Genomic DNA, 18,629 nt, shown 5'->3' with positions numbered 1-18,629 from the left:
GAGGAGAAATATAAAACGTTTAGTTTCATTTTGTAGTAATTAAAATGCAGTGAGAGAGGTAGAACAGCAAAGGAAAATAGAGCAGTCAGTCTCCTGTCAAATGTGGTGAGACAAGGGAATTCTATGTTTCACCAGAGAATTTGGAATGCAGATGGCGAGGACAGTTGGGGAAATTAAAATGCATTGAGCATTATTTGAAAATGGAGAAGCTGTTGGTATACAATAGCAGATTCATGTTCTTACATTAAGTAACCTGGGTTTACGAACAGAAGGTTTAAAATTCTGTTCCTTAAACTGGAGAATGATAGGTAGCAACTCACACAACCTAACCTTGATGTAGAACAGAATCAAGTTTTCTCTGTCAGTTTACGGGTATTCTACATTCACAAAAAAAACCCCTTCAATAATATCTACTAAATTTTAAAAGCTATAATGCAAATACTTTCTGCATGTGCATAAGCATTAAGATTTCATCCTTATCATTTTAAGTAGATTAGAAAATTGAATCTTTTTCAGGTAATATGCCAGCTTTTCCATTAGCTTTCCTCATAACATCTAATTGGGGTTCTCAACAAGCATTTAGTAATTAAGTGAAGTGCTTTGGGAATTTGTATGCTATCCACCAAATATCCTTTTGTGAAAAGCCACTGGAAGTTGTTCTACCAGTTTTCACTCAAGTGTCAGCTAATTAAGGAGGAATTTTTTTTATATGTCATATTTTAAAAGTCTAATTTTGGGAGGAATAGCCTTACCCCCAGAGCCAGTTTGATGTAATAAGTAAGGCCAGAAACTGGGAGCCATGATGAATACTAGTCCTGCTTTAGACACAAAGCCAACTGTCATTTTTTCACTTGTGCTGAAAAAAAGTTAAGAACAATACTTAAAAAGAACTCTCCCAGCAGCACCTATAACAGTGGCCATGTATAGAAAACAGTGAAGTTACATTTGTAAAGGTATGCGCCATTCCAAATTAATCAGGTATATGTTCATACATACATAATATGTGATATTTTGCAACACTGCCCCCATTCTGTCCATTTATAGATATAAAAAAGCTATATTTAAAAGTGTACCAGCAGCAATAAGGAGAAAAAGTTGGTCTATAAAGGCTAATATATGTATAATACATTTCAAAACATTTAACCAAGAAATAAGTCCCAAGTGAATGTAGTTCTTACTCCCTAGTATATGTGTATAAGTTTTCAAAATTATTTGGATCAAACTTTCATAGAATGTTCAGTTGTCTACTTTTTCTGATGCATGACCTTTTGGCCAAAATCTGATGCTAAGAATAGCTCTGAAACTGGTTTTTTGCATGTCTTTCAAACATTCCAAATACATTTTTGGTCTCTGTGCAAAATGAAACTTTATGTCATAATATATTTTTAAGAGTCACAGATTTATATTGCATTGCTGGCAGGAATCTTTTTTAACTGAAATGTATTTTAAAAATAATTTATATTAGATAAATATGATGGGAAATGTCATTTCCTTTTTTAATATGTACTATACAATATGAGAGTTTTGTTTAAAATTAGCAGCATTGCTTCCCATCATTTTAAATTGGAAAATATATGAACACTCTAACTGTAAGCATAAATAAATTTAACATAATTTAGGAAGGTTCCTACACATAAAGAGGCTAAAATCCTAGCTTTATACAAGTTCATGACTTATGGCCACTTTGCATGTTTGTCCTGTCCCAGTAGCTCTTATATTCCGGAGGGTTGTTGTGCAGGTCCCAAACTCCAAAAAAGTGTCACTCTCGTATAGATGAAGGATATTTTTAATTATGCTGAAATGAAATTATAAATACTATTGTGAGCATGGATTCTGATGCATAATCAGTTTCTGAAATTTTTATTTACTGTGGTGATTTGCAAAAAGCTGCTGTTATTGTGATCAAAGCCTATATGAGCATCAAGAATTCTAAACATGTAAAAAAGAATTTTATAATTTAAAATTCTATTCTCTTTACTGTCTCTTGAGCATTTGTCTATATTCTGTGGTAGAATGCTTTTAATTCGGCTTTTGAGTACCTCAGAATTATTTTTAGCACAATAACATTCCACATAGGGATTCATAAGGCAGTTCATATTTAATGTCCTGCAATTTCAGGGTTGTAAATACTTTAACATGTCACAAAGAGACTGAATGCATTTATCTTATACATGTTATTGAGAAATATTAATATATTGTGGGGTGTTCTTTTTCTAGAGCATTTTATCTGGACAGATCAAATCTTCCTCCTAATTCAACATCAAAAGCTGCTTATATTGATAAGGTAAATCAATAGGTATGATTAAAGTAAAATTTGAATATGCTCTACAGGTTAGTCCTCGACTTCCGATCACAACTGAACCCAAAATTTATGTTTCTAAGCAAGACAGTTGTTAAGTGAATTTTGCCCTATTTTACATTTTACCTTTCTTGCTACAGTGAATAAGTGCAGTTGTTAAGTTAGTAACATGGCTATTAAGTGAATCTGGCTTTCCCATTGACTTTGCTTGTCAGAAGATCTCAAAACGTGACCACATGACCCCGGGACACTGCAAGCATCATATATACAAGCCAGTTGCCAAGCACCCAAATTTTGAACATGTGACCATGGGATGCTGCAACAGTTGTAAGTGTGAAAAATGATTTTAAACAGCACCATTTCTTCAGTGCTGTTGTAACTTTGAACAGTCACTAAATGAATGGTTATAAGTGGAAGTCTGTCTTTATTGTGAAGCGGTGCATCCTGTATATATATAAATATAACCTTAAATTGCATGAAATACTTTCATTGTCCCATAGTAATAAGATTTAAGTGCTGAATATTGAGAAATTGGAAAGGTGCCATCTCTCGTCCAAGCCTGTTATATTCAGAACTGCAATTAATTTATTTGGTATGGTGAATGACTAAAATGTAAGTTTAAAGATGTTGTCAGATATCACATTTGTTTTCATCTCATTGTGTGAGATTTTCATTCTGTTGAGGGCACCATTGTTGGACTGTGCTTAGGAAATCGGTTAGCCTTAATATGGTCCTGCTTAGGTCAGTTTTCAGAAAAAAATATGTTGTACTAAAAGATTTAGAGTTAATGTCTGTTTGTCATATATGTTTATTGAGAATCACTACATAGAATAATGTAACTACTCTAGTGCACTGAAAAGCAATTAAGAAAGCCTTGAAGTGAAAGACAATGCCTGAGAGATTGCCAAAGAGTATATAAAAAGGCATGGTAAGCGAAATTAGACCCATGTGAGAAAGAGCCTTTTCTGTGGGGTTGTAATGTAATGCAATAACCTATCTCTTGCACAAACCTTTAATTGATTTTAATCTTACCTGATTTTAATTGTGGTGCATTGATTTTACTTATATATTTTATAATTTATGTTTTTGCTTGTTATAGGTTACTCTAAGTGTTGTATAGACAGAACTGCAGGATTTAAATTTAATAAATGGTCATCATATGAGTTATGGAAAGAATAAAAGTTAGGACTTCATCTGTACAGGATGTTCAAGACAGCATTTTTTTTTAATTTTGTTGAACTTAAAATACCACATGATCACTATATTGTCTTTTAATGATAGTAGCATTGTATTTTATTTGGCAGCTAATGAGGCCTGTAAATTCTTTGGATGAGCTTTACCGACTAATGGCGTCTTTCATAAGATCCAAGCGCACAGCAGCCTGTGCTTACACAGCTTGTGGTGCTTCTGGAGTTGGACTACTGTCCGTCTCTTCAGAACTTTGCAGCCGGTTGGGAGCTTGTCACATCGTCTTATGCAACAGTGGAGTTCATCGGTATGGCAATTTATATTTTCTAAAAATTACTATTAATTGCTGTCTAGACTCAAGAATAAAGAAGATGGGTATGGATATGGATATGAATGGCAATAACTATCTTGCAGTTATTTATGCTGCTCCAGTCATTAGTAATATAGAACTGCTTCACAGAAAATTGTAAAATAATTCCAATAGATTAATGCCTTATTGCATGAGTAGAATTCTATTGGGCTATCATGATAATATGTAACATTTTTCACATTCTCTAAAATATATATTTTAAAATGGAATTGACATTTTCCGAAACTAATTGGTTCTACCTACATATCCTAGTATTCTTCTTGAATACATGATGATATTACCAAGTTCTCTCAACAGATTGAGGTGTAATTCTATATATTGCGTTAGATCCTTCAATTCAACGAGAGACATAGTGTATAACAAAAACTGCTCTGAAACTGCTTCTAAGTACTTCTAACCTTATCCTGAACTGTGTTTCCCTAACATTCATCTGGATTACCTTAACAAACCCAGAGCCAAATCTTATTTTATTCTGCAACAATGATATCACACTCCAGAACATTACATTTGCATTGGATACTATTGTACTGTTCCATCAGTATGCATTTTACCCAAATCTTTTACAGATCCTATAGATCTTAATATACCACAAATGAACCAGGAATTTTGGTTGTAAATTGTTGCACAAAGGAGTTTGCAATCTTTTTATGTTGCGAGTTACATATTTTGTGATAGTATGGCCAAAAAGAAAAATTTTGTTTTAAAAAGTTAGAAATGGCTCATTCAGTCATTCAGCTATTTTAACTACAACCAAATAGACAAATGTACTGATAAACCTCATAGAGATCTTTATACTAACTATGTGGATATCTTGACAAACAAGTAGATGTATTATGTGACATGGCACTGAAGCTTGCTTATATTGCATATCATCCATACTCATGTCTTAAACATGAACAGTAATGCCTGAATAGAATTATATTCTTTTATTTTTTTTATAGAGTATAGATGTTCAAATGACTGAGCTACTCTTTGCTAGAAATATAAAATACAGGTAGTTCTCGAGTTATTAATGTAATGAAGCTTGCCCATTCCATTCGTAACTTGAGTACTCATAGGGGTGAATCTCATGTGTTGAATGAGATCACTCCCTGCTTTTGCCCACACATTCGCTAATCGAATGCATGGGCAAATGCATAGTTTGTTCAGTGAGCATGAGGTATCTCATGATGGGGAAGGCCATGGGGGGCCTGGTGATGGAATAGTTCCCCCAATGCCTCCCCGACCTACCAGATACCTCATGCTTCCCCCTCCCTTCCTGTTCTGCTGGACTCACTTACCTTGAGAAGATCTGTCTTCTCTCTGCAACGGTTTCTGCCTTTGAGGAGATGAGAGTCAATGGAAGCTCCTGGATGCTGTAATATTGCGTGAGTTCAGGCACCCAATCTCTTTTGCAGAGAATGAGTGCCTGAACTCTCGCGAGATCATGGACCCCAGAAACTTTCATTTTTGATGCACCACCCCTGGAATACTTTTTTTCCAAACAGAGACCTTGGGGACACTGGAAACTGTGTGTGTAAATGGGATGCTGGAAAACACAGAAATTTGCTGCATTTTCAAGCGCTCCATTTGCTCATAGAGCTTCCAGTTTTCCCAAGGTCTCCATTCAGATAAAAAGTGTTTGAGTGATTTGCTGTGTTTCCAAGCATCCCATAGACACTCAAACATTTTTTATCTAAAGGAGACCTTGGGGAGACTGGAAGCTCCATTTGTGAGCAAATGGAATGCTTGAAAACACAGGTCTCCGTCGGATAAAAAGTGTTCCGGTGGCAGTGGAAAGGAGTTGGGGGAATAGGAGCCAGGCAAAAGAGGATGGGTGCGTGAACTCACACGATATTACGGCATCCAGGAGCTTCCATTGACTCTTGTCTCCCTCAAAGGCAGTAACCATGGCAGAGAGGAGATAGATCTTTTCAAGGTAAGTGAATCCAGTGCAGCAGGAAGGGAAGGGGAAGCAGTTGTGGGGAGTGGGGGAGAATAGGGTGAATGTTGCAGAGCCTCTGCAATCCTTCCTAAGGGTGAACAACTGCCATGGTGCTGCAACATTTATAATTTTGGGATTTGTTTGTAAACACTAGGGGATGCTTATCATGTAACTTTGAACGAGCGTTAATGCTCGTAACTCAGGGATTACCTGTAAAGATAAGTCTACTGACTTCTTAGTGTATGAAACGCCCCCAGTTTTCCAGAACAAGTGCAAGTAACATAAGAAGCTAATGGCCAATCTTTCTTTAGTGGAGATCTTTTTGAAAATAGAAATAAACTATTTGTACAACTGCAGTACAATTGCATACTTCACAAGGATAATAACCAATTATGAAAAATAAGTTTCTAGATTCACTTTTGGTTCATAAAACACAATCTGAGCCATCTTCCCCACTGGGTGCTTGTTCTGTATTAAAATAGTTTTGCTCAGTTTTTAAAAAAGAAAAAGTAATAGCTTAGAATTGTAACTGTCAACTGCAATTTGTACAATTCATTATTTTATAACAATAAGATTGTTTTTAAACAGCCTCTGATGTAAACTCCAAGATGAGTTTTCTGTTTTGATTTTCATTACCTAGATTTGTTATTATTCTCTGTAACAGTATCTAGAGGAAAAAATAAAGCACATATTAGAAATTAGGACAGCAATGAAGGTTTTATGCTCCAGGGTAGGTTGTTTTAGAAAAAAAACCCTGCATTATTAACTATTGCAAGTATAGATGTAAAACAAACTATCACAATATCTATGATAGACATGAAATAAAGAATGAAATAAAATCTGGAATTCTTTAAATATTCTGTGACTTCTTGAAATTGGGACCATGAAATCTAGGATTTTTAGAGGCCTTATTCTGTCTTTTGGTTTCTGTATATACATATATGCATGCAAATAAGATATATGAAGATGGTACATACCTCTTAGGGCAGGGGTCTTCAAATTTGGCCCTTGTATGACTTGTCGACTTCAACTCCCAGAATTCCTCAGCCAGCTGGGAGTTGAAGTCCACAAGTCATAAAAGGGCCACATTTGAAGACCCCTGTCTTAGGGAGTGTGGTTACGCGGTAGTTCCAGAGCAGGGCTATCAAACTGCTGGCCTGTGGGCCGGACACGTCACACGGAAGCCACGCCCATTCCATTGCCGACAATGGCAAAACAGTCCCAATATGTTGTGCAATGTCACGTGACTTCGCAAGTTTGAAATATCTGTTCTACAGGCAATATTTAAACTATTTTGATACATACACTATCTCCTTTAGCCTTGTGAAGGCTATCAGCAATATAGGGAAGGCATCAGAAGAGAACTGAAATTTTAATGGGCAGGTTTAATAATAATAATATAGACTTTTGGAACTCTCCTCACTATTTTGAATAAAATCCTAATATTATTGACATTCTCATGAATGAAAACTAATTTATTTAAAAGTCATTAATAAGTGAAATCCAGCAAAGTTAATAGAGTGAGTAACTAGTAGAAGGAAAAGCTAGTAGGATATTTATTTAGCAATGAGAATATAAAATCTAAAATGAATATTTAAAATATTTGTTTTTAAAGTTATTCAGTAAAAAGAATAATTAGTTATAATTGTTTGAAATATATATGAAAGATTTGTGGAAATCTGGTAGGGGGAGAAGAATACATACATCACAAGATTGTGATACAAACTCCACCCCTTACATACTTGTATGGTATTTTGTGATGTAAGTATGAAGGGGAAAAATGCAGCATGATATGGCTAGACGTGCTTTACTATTTTGGCATAATCTTGGCTACCTGCAAATGACTAGGATATTAACTGCTGGTTTGGTTCTCTATGCTTTCTTAATTTCAGAGAAGAGAATTAAATATCGAGCATCCAACAGCTGAAAAAGAAGAAGAGCCAAAATGCAAAAGTTTGAGCAATGTCTGATATTGTATCAAAGCAAAAAAGAGTTCTTGTACCACAGTATTTCATTGTAATATACATTTCTTCCTTTTAAGCCTCACAGTATTATGTGTGGAACATGTTTAGATTTATTAATCAGACATAAAAATAAATTAAGTCTGTTTGGGGGGGTATTATCAAGCTAACTTTCTAAGTTAGTAATTGAATTTAAAAATTAAAATGTTACAGCAGCAGCTTACAGAAGATTTCAATGCCATTTTAATTCTTGTCTGACTAATGAGTAATGCATTAAAATTATATACAGCCTTAAAAATACCAACATTGAATGTGTTTGTAAGCCACCTGGGACGACCTATGCGAGTTATAAATTTGTTTAATAAATAAAATAAATACTGATTTCTCTGATTTTTGTTTAGTTGTACTCTGAGCATCACTTTAGAGCAAGCAATAATTCTTGCTCGGAGTCATGGTCTACCTCCTCGCTATATCCTCCAAGCTACAGATGTGATGCGCAAGCAAGTAAGTTATTCCTCTCTTTAGTGGTCTTTTTTCAACGCAATGATGGCGAACCTTTTAGAGACCGAGTGCCCAAACTGCAACCCAAAACCCACTTATGCATCGTCGAGTGCCGGATGGGTGTGGCCCATTGGGTGGGCGTGGCTGCAGTGGTAACAGCAGACTGGGTTGGACTAAAAAGTTCAATCAGTCAATTCCAACTTTGCAAGATCTTTTTTTTCCCCGCGAGAAGTTGAAATTGACTGATTGAACCTTTTTTTTTTTTTTGCACACGGCGGCGGAGGCCTAAAGCGAAAAGGTTTTATAAAACCCAGCTGAAGGCTTAGGACTGGGGCAATGGCGCGTCTGCCCACAGAGAGGGCTCTGAGTGCCCCCTCTGGCACTCGTGCCATAGGTTCGCCATCACTGCTATACTGTATATATACAACTTAAATAGATACAATTCTTTTAATTTATCTTCATAGGACCTTCTTTTAACTCTTGCAATTTCTCTGAGCATAGATTCCTATTTTGGAAATTATTCTCTGCCCAAAATTGCATTTGCCGTTTTTTGTTGTAGCCACATGACTCATATTCAGTTTGCAATCAATTATTATTCTACCATCTTTCTTTTAAGTGCCATTATCAAGCCAAGGATTCCATATCCTATGTCTGTAACAACTTGCAATTATCTGTTAAATTTTTTTCTTTACTCTCAATTCATTTCTCTAACCTAGCAAGATCATTAAAATTTTTATGTTAGTCTACTAAGTTATTTGAATTAGATGTTTTAATGTTTTTCAGTGTTTTAATGGTTTTACTGTTTTTATTGTTTTAAAATGTTTTACAGATTTTAATTGTAATATATGTTTCTTAATTGTGAGCTGCCTAGAATTGTTTGCTGAGATGGTTGGCTATAGAAATTAATTAGTTAATTAAACAAACAAACAAACAAACAAATAAGCTATCTTAGCAATTTTGCATTATCTGCAGATTTTTTCTACATGCCTTCTTCAAGGTTAACACCAATTAATAAAATATGGAACATTCCAGGACTCAGTACTGAATCCTGTGGCCTCATTTCAGCTTGATGAGGAACCATTGATTAGTGTTATTTGAATGCGATTTTTAAGCCAGCTATGTACTCCCTGAATTAGCATGATGTACAGCCCACATTTTTCTAGTATGCTATTAGAAATATGTAGTGCTTGGATTGAAAACCAAGTAAGTGCTTTGGAGTTGTATGCATGCTGTATGCTGTATATTTTTTTCCCTTAGGTTCAACTGGTAGGTTCAATAGCAGAAAATTACATATTTTGAATTGGAGAAGTATCAACAGTGTGTAACACAAGGTGTTTTGGAGTGGCATAGGTACAGTGTTGACATCTCATTAACTCAAATGCATATTTTCTTGAAATTGTGCAGCTATTATACAAGCCCAGGAAAAGATGTGGTTTCTTTAAAGAGGCACTGAGAGTATGGGCTGAACAGTAACATAGATTTTCCATTAGCATTTTTATGCATATATTTCTGATATACAAGTACCGTAAATGCCGGCGTACAAGGCGACCCGGCGTATAAGACAATCCCCGTCTTTATAGCCGGGCCGCATTCCTAGAACGTCGTCTTATACGTCGGAAACTACCAGTATTTCCGGCGTATAAGACGACTCAGCGTATAAGACGACCCCCGTCTTTGGTGCCGATTTCAGCGCTCGCGGAAGTCGCCTTATACGTCGGCATTTACGGTAATTATTTTTATATTCTGCCTTTTTCCTTTTTGAAAGTTAGTTTGGTAATTATCATAGCAGATACTTAAAAAAATTGTATGGGAAGCACAACTATTTTTCATTCTTATAGGGAGCAAGAGTTCAAAATACTGCAAAGAATTTAGGAGTTAGGGACCGAACACCACCATCTGCTCCAAGGTAATTTAACATTTCAATTTATTTCTTTTTCCTGAAATAATTTTAACAATTTTTGCCAGGTATATTTTCTGGATTTGCAAGGCCACTAATATTTAATTTTTTTTAGAATCAGATTTTAATATAATTATTTTTACCTAGTAATTGGTTTCTCAGTAGGAACATCATCAAATTTAAAAAAAAAATTACTAAAGTGAGAGCTTGTATTCTGAATTATTTTTTACAAAGAGTTCACTAAAACTAATACATGAAGAACTTTCAGTACCCAAGATATTATAGTACAAATACTACATCTTGCTCACAGAATGTGCTGAGCTACAGTATGAAGAGATGTCAGTGAAACGTTGAAAGACTCACTCATATTAATGCTGAATTTTAAAGCCTTCAAATATATCTGTAGTTTAAATAAATTTCTAAGGTAGAAAATAAATGCTAAATGTTGGTTATGCCATCTTCCCAAAATACAGTGATCCCATTTAATTAGTGGCATAATTTGGAAAAGCAGTAGAAGACTCTTCTTTGTATCCCTCTCTATTTGCTATTATGAGATGCCATTGGACATATTGGACATACAGGGGTAACATGTTGATGGATGGGGAGAAAAGCCAGTATCTACAATTGTTCTCTGTTCAAATACTGAAGAATTATCTTGCTGTGGATCATTTCACATGGTGACAGATCTAATTGGGGATCAACATGAGGCTCTTACTACTCCTGTGACACTACTGCAAGTCCCAAAAATAAAACTGCAATTTCTCACTATCACAAAACTTGTTTTCAAATAATGAGGATTCAAGCTGAAGCTGCCAAATTTTGCTGTGTTGTGTTGCCTGGGGCTGAATTGTATGAATTTAGAGGGGATGTTTGGCTTTTCTGACCTTCCACTATAATAGCAGAACTGTTTAAAGGGCCTGACATACATATAATTCTCATTTAGCAACCATAATTGGAACTAGCAACTTAAGTTGCTAAGTGGAAAATCACATGACTGTGACTGCTTATGATTTTACTTCAGCTTTATTTTTTTTCCACTCCCTTCCCCCAACTGAATGCTCATCCCAGTGCTGGGCTAATTAGCAAGAAAGAAATTAATGCTTATATTTACATTAATTGAAGAGGAAGGGATTACAAGAGAATAAACAGGCATAGAGTGGAAAATGCAGTACATATCAAAAGAAATGTGCTGGCTCTGGCTGTTTGTCTATCCTTCTCAGGGCTGGAAACTGTGAGAGTGCTAGGCAAATAGCCAGAGTGTTCTCCATTGTGTGCCTGCTTACTGTCATATAACCCCTTCCTTGCCAATCTCTTCACTCTGTGAGGGGGGGGGAGGAGGGCAAAAATAGGTCAGGTACAAGACTAACTGGCTATAATGAGTGAGAAAGAAAGATGCTGCAAAGGTCATAAATGTATGCCTTGGTCATGAAATTATTTTTTTAGCATTGTTGTAACTTTAAACAGTCATTGCATGAGGCAGTCAGTGAGTGCAGCCTAACTGTAGATCTGTTACTGCCAGTATAATGAGCACATCAAGCCATCTGCATCATCTCTTTTGTTCTTCTTTTTTCCCTTAAAAAGGGAAAGAGATTTGTGCTTCGGTATTAATCAGAGAAGGACAAGGCACTTGTTACTGACAAGGCAATCAATATTGGTTTGGCAATTACTAGGAAGAGAAAACTCTTATGACCAATGTCTACAAGCATTGTAAACTTGCAAACAAGTCAACATATTTGGTTTTATAGCCCTCTGATATCCTAACACATCTTTTGACTCTGCCCCCAGATTCTTCCACTCCTTCTCCTACACTATTTTTTCTAGAAATGTCCTAAAACTTAAATATATTGTGATACTTTTATATTACAATGCTAACAAAGTAGAAAAGGCTACTCTAGCGTATCATTTGTTATTGTCAGGTCTGTCATGAAAGGGTGGAAATTTGAATTTCTCTCTGTAGAAGTGGTGGCTCCCAATAAATGTGATGAGAATCTCCTGGAGTGTTAATTATATATATATATATATATATATATATATATATATATATATATATATATATATATATATATATATATATATATATAAAGTCCCCAAAATAATAATGGGGAAGTTGTAGAACTCCTGCAACAGACCAGTACTTGGAAGTAAAACACATACACGGTACCTTTTTGTTAAAATAAATGATGTGCTTCTTCTTAAGAGCCAGACAGTAACTAAAATAACCGTACTTACATCAGTGTAAAACTATTTTCTGACAAAAGATTCTTACAAAAATTAAATTAATTATGCGTACTTTAAGGGTAGTAGTTTTATACTAGTTTACAATCTGTATTTTGTTTCAACCGATGTATAGTTAATGGGGAAAAACACATAGTGATTAAAAATATTTGAACATTTTTCATGTCACAAGAGCTATTATAATTGTTCTTTCTGTTGGCAGATTGTACAGACTGTGTCAGCCCCCCCCACCTGTTGGAGATGAGTAAAGATTCTTATCTGAGGATTAAACAATGTACCAGTTTCCACAAAGAGAAGGATAATAGTATTTTGAGTATGGATACAGAGCCCTTTCTTCTTAAATGTGACTATGTAAATAAAGAGTAATGACTTCTGTTGGGGAAAAATAATATCTGGACTTATTGTGCATGTTCTGTGAATGTATTCCTTCGGCTGTTTTAAATGCTTGATTCAGCAATACCAATTGTTCAACTAAGTATGGGCAGGAACATGAAAAAAAAAACCCCACTGGAAAAATACTACATTATACTATTTCAAAAAAGCAACATCTTCATCCATAGGGTAATCATTAATGCTCTGATGAAAGAGATATTCTATACTGAAATGCTTTCCTAATGCATATCTCAAATAGTCATAGAAACTCTACTGCCTGCCTTGGCAACAGTATATTTTAATGTAAGAAATTCAATTTGTTTCATCTGAGGTGAGAGACTGAAGCAACAGATGGAACTGATGAATCAAAATTATGTTCAGTGCCCTAATTCATATATTGTTCAATGGCTTTCGACAGGAATCTTTCCTGTAATAGCAAACGGTGAGCATTTGTAGAAAATTCAACTGAGATACTCAATCTTACTCATTTTTCTACCTCAGTTGTTTACATGAAATCACAAACTTTGACTAAGAAAAACATCCAGTTAACATAAGTGTTTTAACTCAAAATTATATTTCATCAAACTAACTGAAAAATGAATGTTTTATTAAGGTCTTAAAATTAAGGCATAATTTTTAAAATAACACACTAATAGCTATATTCCATTCTTTCCCTAACATTCAAGATTTGATTTGCAGGGACCATATATATAGTTTGCCTTAATTTTACAGTGTTGTGTGAATCTACTGTGATTAAAAAGAAAGCCTTAAATCCTTTTTGTAACTTGTTTGTCTAAACAACAGTCTAGCTTATTCAGTTCTAAACTAACAGCTGACCTAGAGTCTTACAGCCATTAGTCTTATAGCCCACCATAAAGGAAAAAATATTGCAATATACTGTATCACGATATGTCACGTGACGCTATCAGGTTTGACATTCATGCTCTATACTATTAGGATTAACTTAAAAATAGAAAAAATAGGTTTTGTTTTAGAAACCAATGGAGTAAGGTAAGGGTTAGCATTCCCATTCCACATACAGGCCTTGAAATCCAATCAGTATACAACTGGTGTTTTTTTTCAGACAATTTTTACATACATGAAAACTATACCAAAGGGGTATGTTTATGGAGATTCTCAGTCATCCAAGTCATAGTTATCCAAAAGATGCTTTTTCATGAGGCAACTGGACTTTCTTGTTTTTCTTTGAAGACGTTTCACTTCTCATCCAAAAAGTTTCTTCAGCTCTGACTGGATGGTGGGGGCTCAAAAGGGAAAAAATCTATGAAAAATTGGTTACCTTTGTTTCTGTTATCTAGGTTCCATTGACTTAAATGAATTTATGCTTAATTAACATTAAGCCAGACTTAATACATTGTGATACTTGTCTAAATGTATTATAGTATATATCAAGCAACAGATATTGTAACGATGCAAAAAATATCTGTATCCCATTCCCATAAAAACAGATTTTTCTGGCAAGAAAGGTCTAGATTGAACGTGCAATTGAATATATATTTTCAAAATAAAGTTTCCCTGAATTCAATGAGTCCCAACTAATAAAGGATTTCAAATGAACAAGCCTCTGTCTGATCCAGTAGAAATTGTTGTGTTTTATATTAATTCATATAAACTGCTTATTAGGTTATATCTATTAAGGAATGGAAGGGAATAAATAAAAATAACATGAATTCTGGCATTTATTCAGTGACTAGTTTTTAATTAGGAAAAAAACACTGTGGAATTGTAAGTTTCTGTTATAATACAAGTTTTTAATCCAACAAAAGGCTAGTATAGTTCTATATTGTTAGATCATGCTGTCACACTGATTTCCCAAGAGCTTGGAAGTAAAAATTAATAACTATTTCTTCCTATCCCTGTATTTTCTTGAATGACAAGAAGGCAAATGGCGAAGTTTAATATATATGTGCATTTTGGATAAAAAGAAATTACCACAACATGCAAATGCTGGTCCTGTAACAAAGTAATCAAGTGATCAATCACAATATTGTTTCACTGTAAGGAATCAGTGCAGTATTTTCTAATCAAAAGTGAATGCATTATACTGTTTGCTTCATCATAGCTATTAGCTATATTACATTCTTTATCAGCACAATAGCAAACAGTAAATTATATATAAATACATGCCAGATTAAAAATACTAAATTACAGTAAAAAGCTTAAATGAAAATGTTAAATAGCAGTGGGAATTTATACTCATATATGTAGTATAAAATCAAACACAATGAAGTCCAGATGTTTTTGAATGATACATTATAGATCAAAACAAAACAAAACAAATACTTTACTTTTTAATATCCAAAGGCATGTTTCACTTACTGAATTTCAAGTATCCTTTGCTTATGTTTCTTTAAAAATCTGAACTTTTTTGGTATTTAAATGTGTCCAGATTGTACATTTGCAGCATTTAAATTCTAAAATATAATATATCAAATCCCTGAAATGTAAAAGAGAGTTGCCCTTTAAGTTAGTTTTCAGTTTCCACTTTGACTGGACAAGGGATCTGTCCTTCAGTCAAAAATATTTGCCTATGTAGCAGTAGCATTTTTTTTTGCCCTGATATTTGTAATTTCTGGTTCAGGAAGTAGCACTGTATTTGTAATCTTTGGAATGTCTTTAGAAATGTGTTGTTAATTTACACTTCTAGTCTTTCAAAATGGAAATGTTTTGGTTTGATGGTAAAAAGAAACTAGGGATTATCTACTGGTACTACTGATAAAATAAGCCTTTATCAAGGAAGCTTGATAAACTTTACATATCTTTAATATTTTGTTCTTACTCAGCCCCCAGTCCTGATCAGTTCTAGGTTATTTGGGTAGATCAAGTTGCATAATTCATTTATTTTTTTAGAAGTTGTGGTATCAGCATTTGATGACTTCTGTCCTAAAATGTTAATGTATTTTCAAAAGGCCACTGGAAAAATCTCATTCCTCATGCAATAGAAAAATCTCATTCCAAATGTGATAGGAAGAACCATTTTCAGGTTAGAAATATTTTCATACAAGTGAAATCCTGCCTTTTACTCTCCCACCAGATTAAAAAAAAACCTGCCCTACAGTTCATTGGAACAATTATTATTATATTCCAACAGTGCCTAGAAATATTTCTACCTTTAATACACAACCTGCTTGCTATTGGCTATGGCCATATCGTTACTATTACATTTGACTGTATTTCCATTAACTCATGTACATGTCTTTATTTTAAATATCACAGCAATATTATTTAATTTGTAAGAAATAAATCAATGCTTATGCCTTTTGTCAGAAAAAAACCTTTTTTGTTTTAGCAGTGTTAGGTTATGCAGAAGAATATATTTTTTTAATTACTCAAACTTAAGTCTAGAACACTGCTGTGTTTTTGCAAAAGAAAAATAGTACATGAAAACATTTACAAAATACATTAATAGCTTAACTGTCTTCAGTATATTATTTTGTATGTCAACTTTTGTTTCATAACATTGATAAATAAAAATAAAACCTCTTTATGGGTGGTTTTTGTTTTGGATTGTATTAGGGTGATAGAGGTTTGTAAATGGTATTGGAAGGGTATGGATATGTGGGTCCCCAAGTTTTCCCAGAGCCAATCAAGCATGGGAGCAGGAAAAAAGAACTATGTTTTTAGTTAGTTAGTTAGTTCAACATTGTGGGCTCTTGTCAGGGCTTTGGATGACTTGAGAAGGAGGGGCACCTGTTGATTGTCTCATACTCAATGGAGATGGCAAGGGAGCCCTCTGGAGAGACCCCAGCAGTTATGGTGCAAGGCCACTGTTTCTGGTGTGCCAGTGAACTGTTGGCAGTGCAGTGATGAAGATGGAGTTGGCAATGCTAGAAGAAATTGGTGGCATGTTTTTGCTAACGGAGGTGGCCATACAACAGCACCATTGGCCACAGAAGATCACATATGAGCAGTTCTCTTTTGCAGATGATAGCATTCTGACAGCAGTGGACAGGCCAGCAGTGATATTGCTGAACTGGCTTGGATCACATGAATCTTGCATTAGGCCAGTAACCATCTTGTCTCTGACATGAAGCTTGGAAAGAACAACTACAGATATTTGGAGCTGCTGACCCACTACTATGGACTTTCCATCTTTTCCTGGTGGACTGTGGCTTATGAATGTGGACTTTTTTTTTCACTGTGTTGGGTTTAAATTACAGCAGATACTCTTTACCAATCTGGGCTCTCTTTGACAGACAGATAACAAACAAGAATGGAGATGGATAACTGAGATCAGATAGCTCTCTTTTCTGAGTATGAATGGTATCTTGTGAAAGGATGTGGATACAATTAAGACCAAAAGACCAACCAAAAGAGTTGTTTTATTTGGGGGCTTGGTCTCTTACAGTCCATTGGCCAAAAGCCCAGTGATCATTATATTGCATTTGAATAAAAATATTTGTTGCGTTTATCTCCATTCACTGTTTTTTTATTAAGGAGAGCATTGTTCTCACAACACATTACATTAAAACATAGGCAGTTATGTAGTAACTGATTCACGTGTGAAATTGTAAATGAAATCCAAACAGTCACAACTGATATAGTTAGACCTGTATTTTTTTTATTATGACTGAAATACAGTCACTGTTTTGATATTAGTGAGGCTGTGCTGACTGACATAATCCTAATGCTTTGCAGTTTAAAACAATACAGCCCGGGCCCAAGTGGGGTCATTTGGAGGAAGAAAGAGATGTGGGGATGCTGCACATCCCCAGGGTCAGTTGTCAGCGCAAATGACTGCAGGGGTACTGCAGCCATCATAACTTTGAAACAGTTGTAAGTAATTGGGGCAGGGGTCTGTTGTAACTGAACAGTCATTAAGTGACCTGTCATAAATAAAATGCCACAATATATCTTTCCTTTTTTGTAATAGTACTACTATTATAGTCAATTTTTAACTGACAAGTTAACCCCAGGCCACATGGAATTATGTTGTCTATTCTTATCTGTTAGCTAATATATAACCATTCCAGAGGCTGAGAGTTGATAACTTTCAATAAGCCAATTCAGTCACCCATGTATGCATCCTTCCAAGTATACATAATCATCTTTTTTGCATAGTCAACTTTGTTATATACAAAGTTCTTCCTAAACAGGCAAATTCCAAATTTGGGGAATCTAATTAATGACACATTAATATCCTTAAATCTTGACTTCATTGTTATCCACTGGTGATAATTGTGTCAGATTGGCAATATGACCCATACATGCTGCACCATCATATCTTTTCTAACCTACCCCTTTGCCCACAGTTATGCTTGATTTCCCCCCAAAGACTTAGTTCACCATAGGAGAAATAAAGGTAAAGGTAAATATTTTTTTCCTTGCCCAGTTGTGTCTGACTCTAGGGTATGGTGCTCATCTCCAGTTCTTGGCCAAGGGACCCAGCATTGTCCAAAGATATTTTCCATGGTCATGTGACCAGTATGGCTATACATCACAGGCACAAGGATGCTGTTACATTCCCACCAAAGTGGTACCTATTAATCTACTCACATTTGCATACTTTCAAATTGTTAGGTGGACAGAAACGGGCAGGAACAGGAGCTCACTGCATTGCGCAACGCTCAAGTCTCAAACTCAGCATCTTTAACCACTGAGCCATTGTGGCCGTCATGGGAGAAATATCTAACAAAAAATGAACAAAAAATGAAAAGAAATATCTAACAATTAAAGGTTTGGCCAACCTTTGAGTTAATTTTCTCTAAAATATATTACATCTTCATCATAGAAAAAACATTAACTATCATTTCTGAATACCCATGGAAGGGTCCAAGGACAGAACTATTCTGGCAAATCAGTGCCTAGGATGCACAACATTTGAAGGGACACTTTGCAAAGTGAATTGGTATAAAAAGTCT

The 18,629-nt window shown here is 34.9% G+C and overlaps 1 protein-coding gene across 6 annotated transcripts in view; it reads left to right on the top strand.

The window, feature by feature from the left end:
* The window catches only part of PREX2 (phosphatidylinositol-3,4,5-trisphosphate dependent Rac exchange factor 2), a 188,914-nt gene extending 172,659 nt beyond the window's left edge, over window positions 1-16,255 (top strand). For 5 of the 6 annotated variants that reach the window (XM_039334999.1, XM_039335009.1, XM_039334971.1 and 2 more), the window contains 5 exons: window positions 2,218-2,284; window positions 3,604-3,794; window positions 8,144-8,246; window positions 10,082-10,149; window positions 12,578-16,255. In XM_039334999.1, coding sequence (XP_039190933.1) covers window positions 2,218-2,284; window positions 3,604-3,794; window positions 8,144-8,246; window positions 10,082-10,149; window positions 12,578-12,623 — 475 coding nt within the window. In that variant the 3' untranslated portion in view covers window positions 12,624-16,255. The remainder of the gene's footprint in view (window positions 1-2,217; window positions 2,285-3,603; window positions 3,795-8,143; window positions 8,247-10,081; window positions 10,150-12,577) is intronic. The other variant, XM_039334980.1, reaches the window with a different exon arrangement.
* Window positions 16,256-18,629: the final 2,374 nt, after the last annotated feature.

This window comes from Crotalus tigris, unplaced genomic scaffold (assembly GCF_016545835.1).
Source record: "Crotalus tigris isolate CLP2741 ecotype Arizona unplaced genomic scaffold, ASM1654583v1 scf7180000017546.9332058, whole genome shotgun sequence".
In the NCBI taxonomy this organism is placed as follows: Eukaryota; Metazoa; Chordata; class Lepidosauria; order Squamata; family Viperidae; genus Crotalus; species Crotalus tigris.
This window is presented reverse-complemented; position numbering and strand designations above follow the sequence as displayed.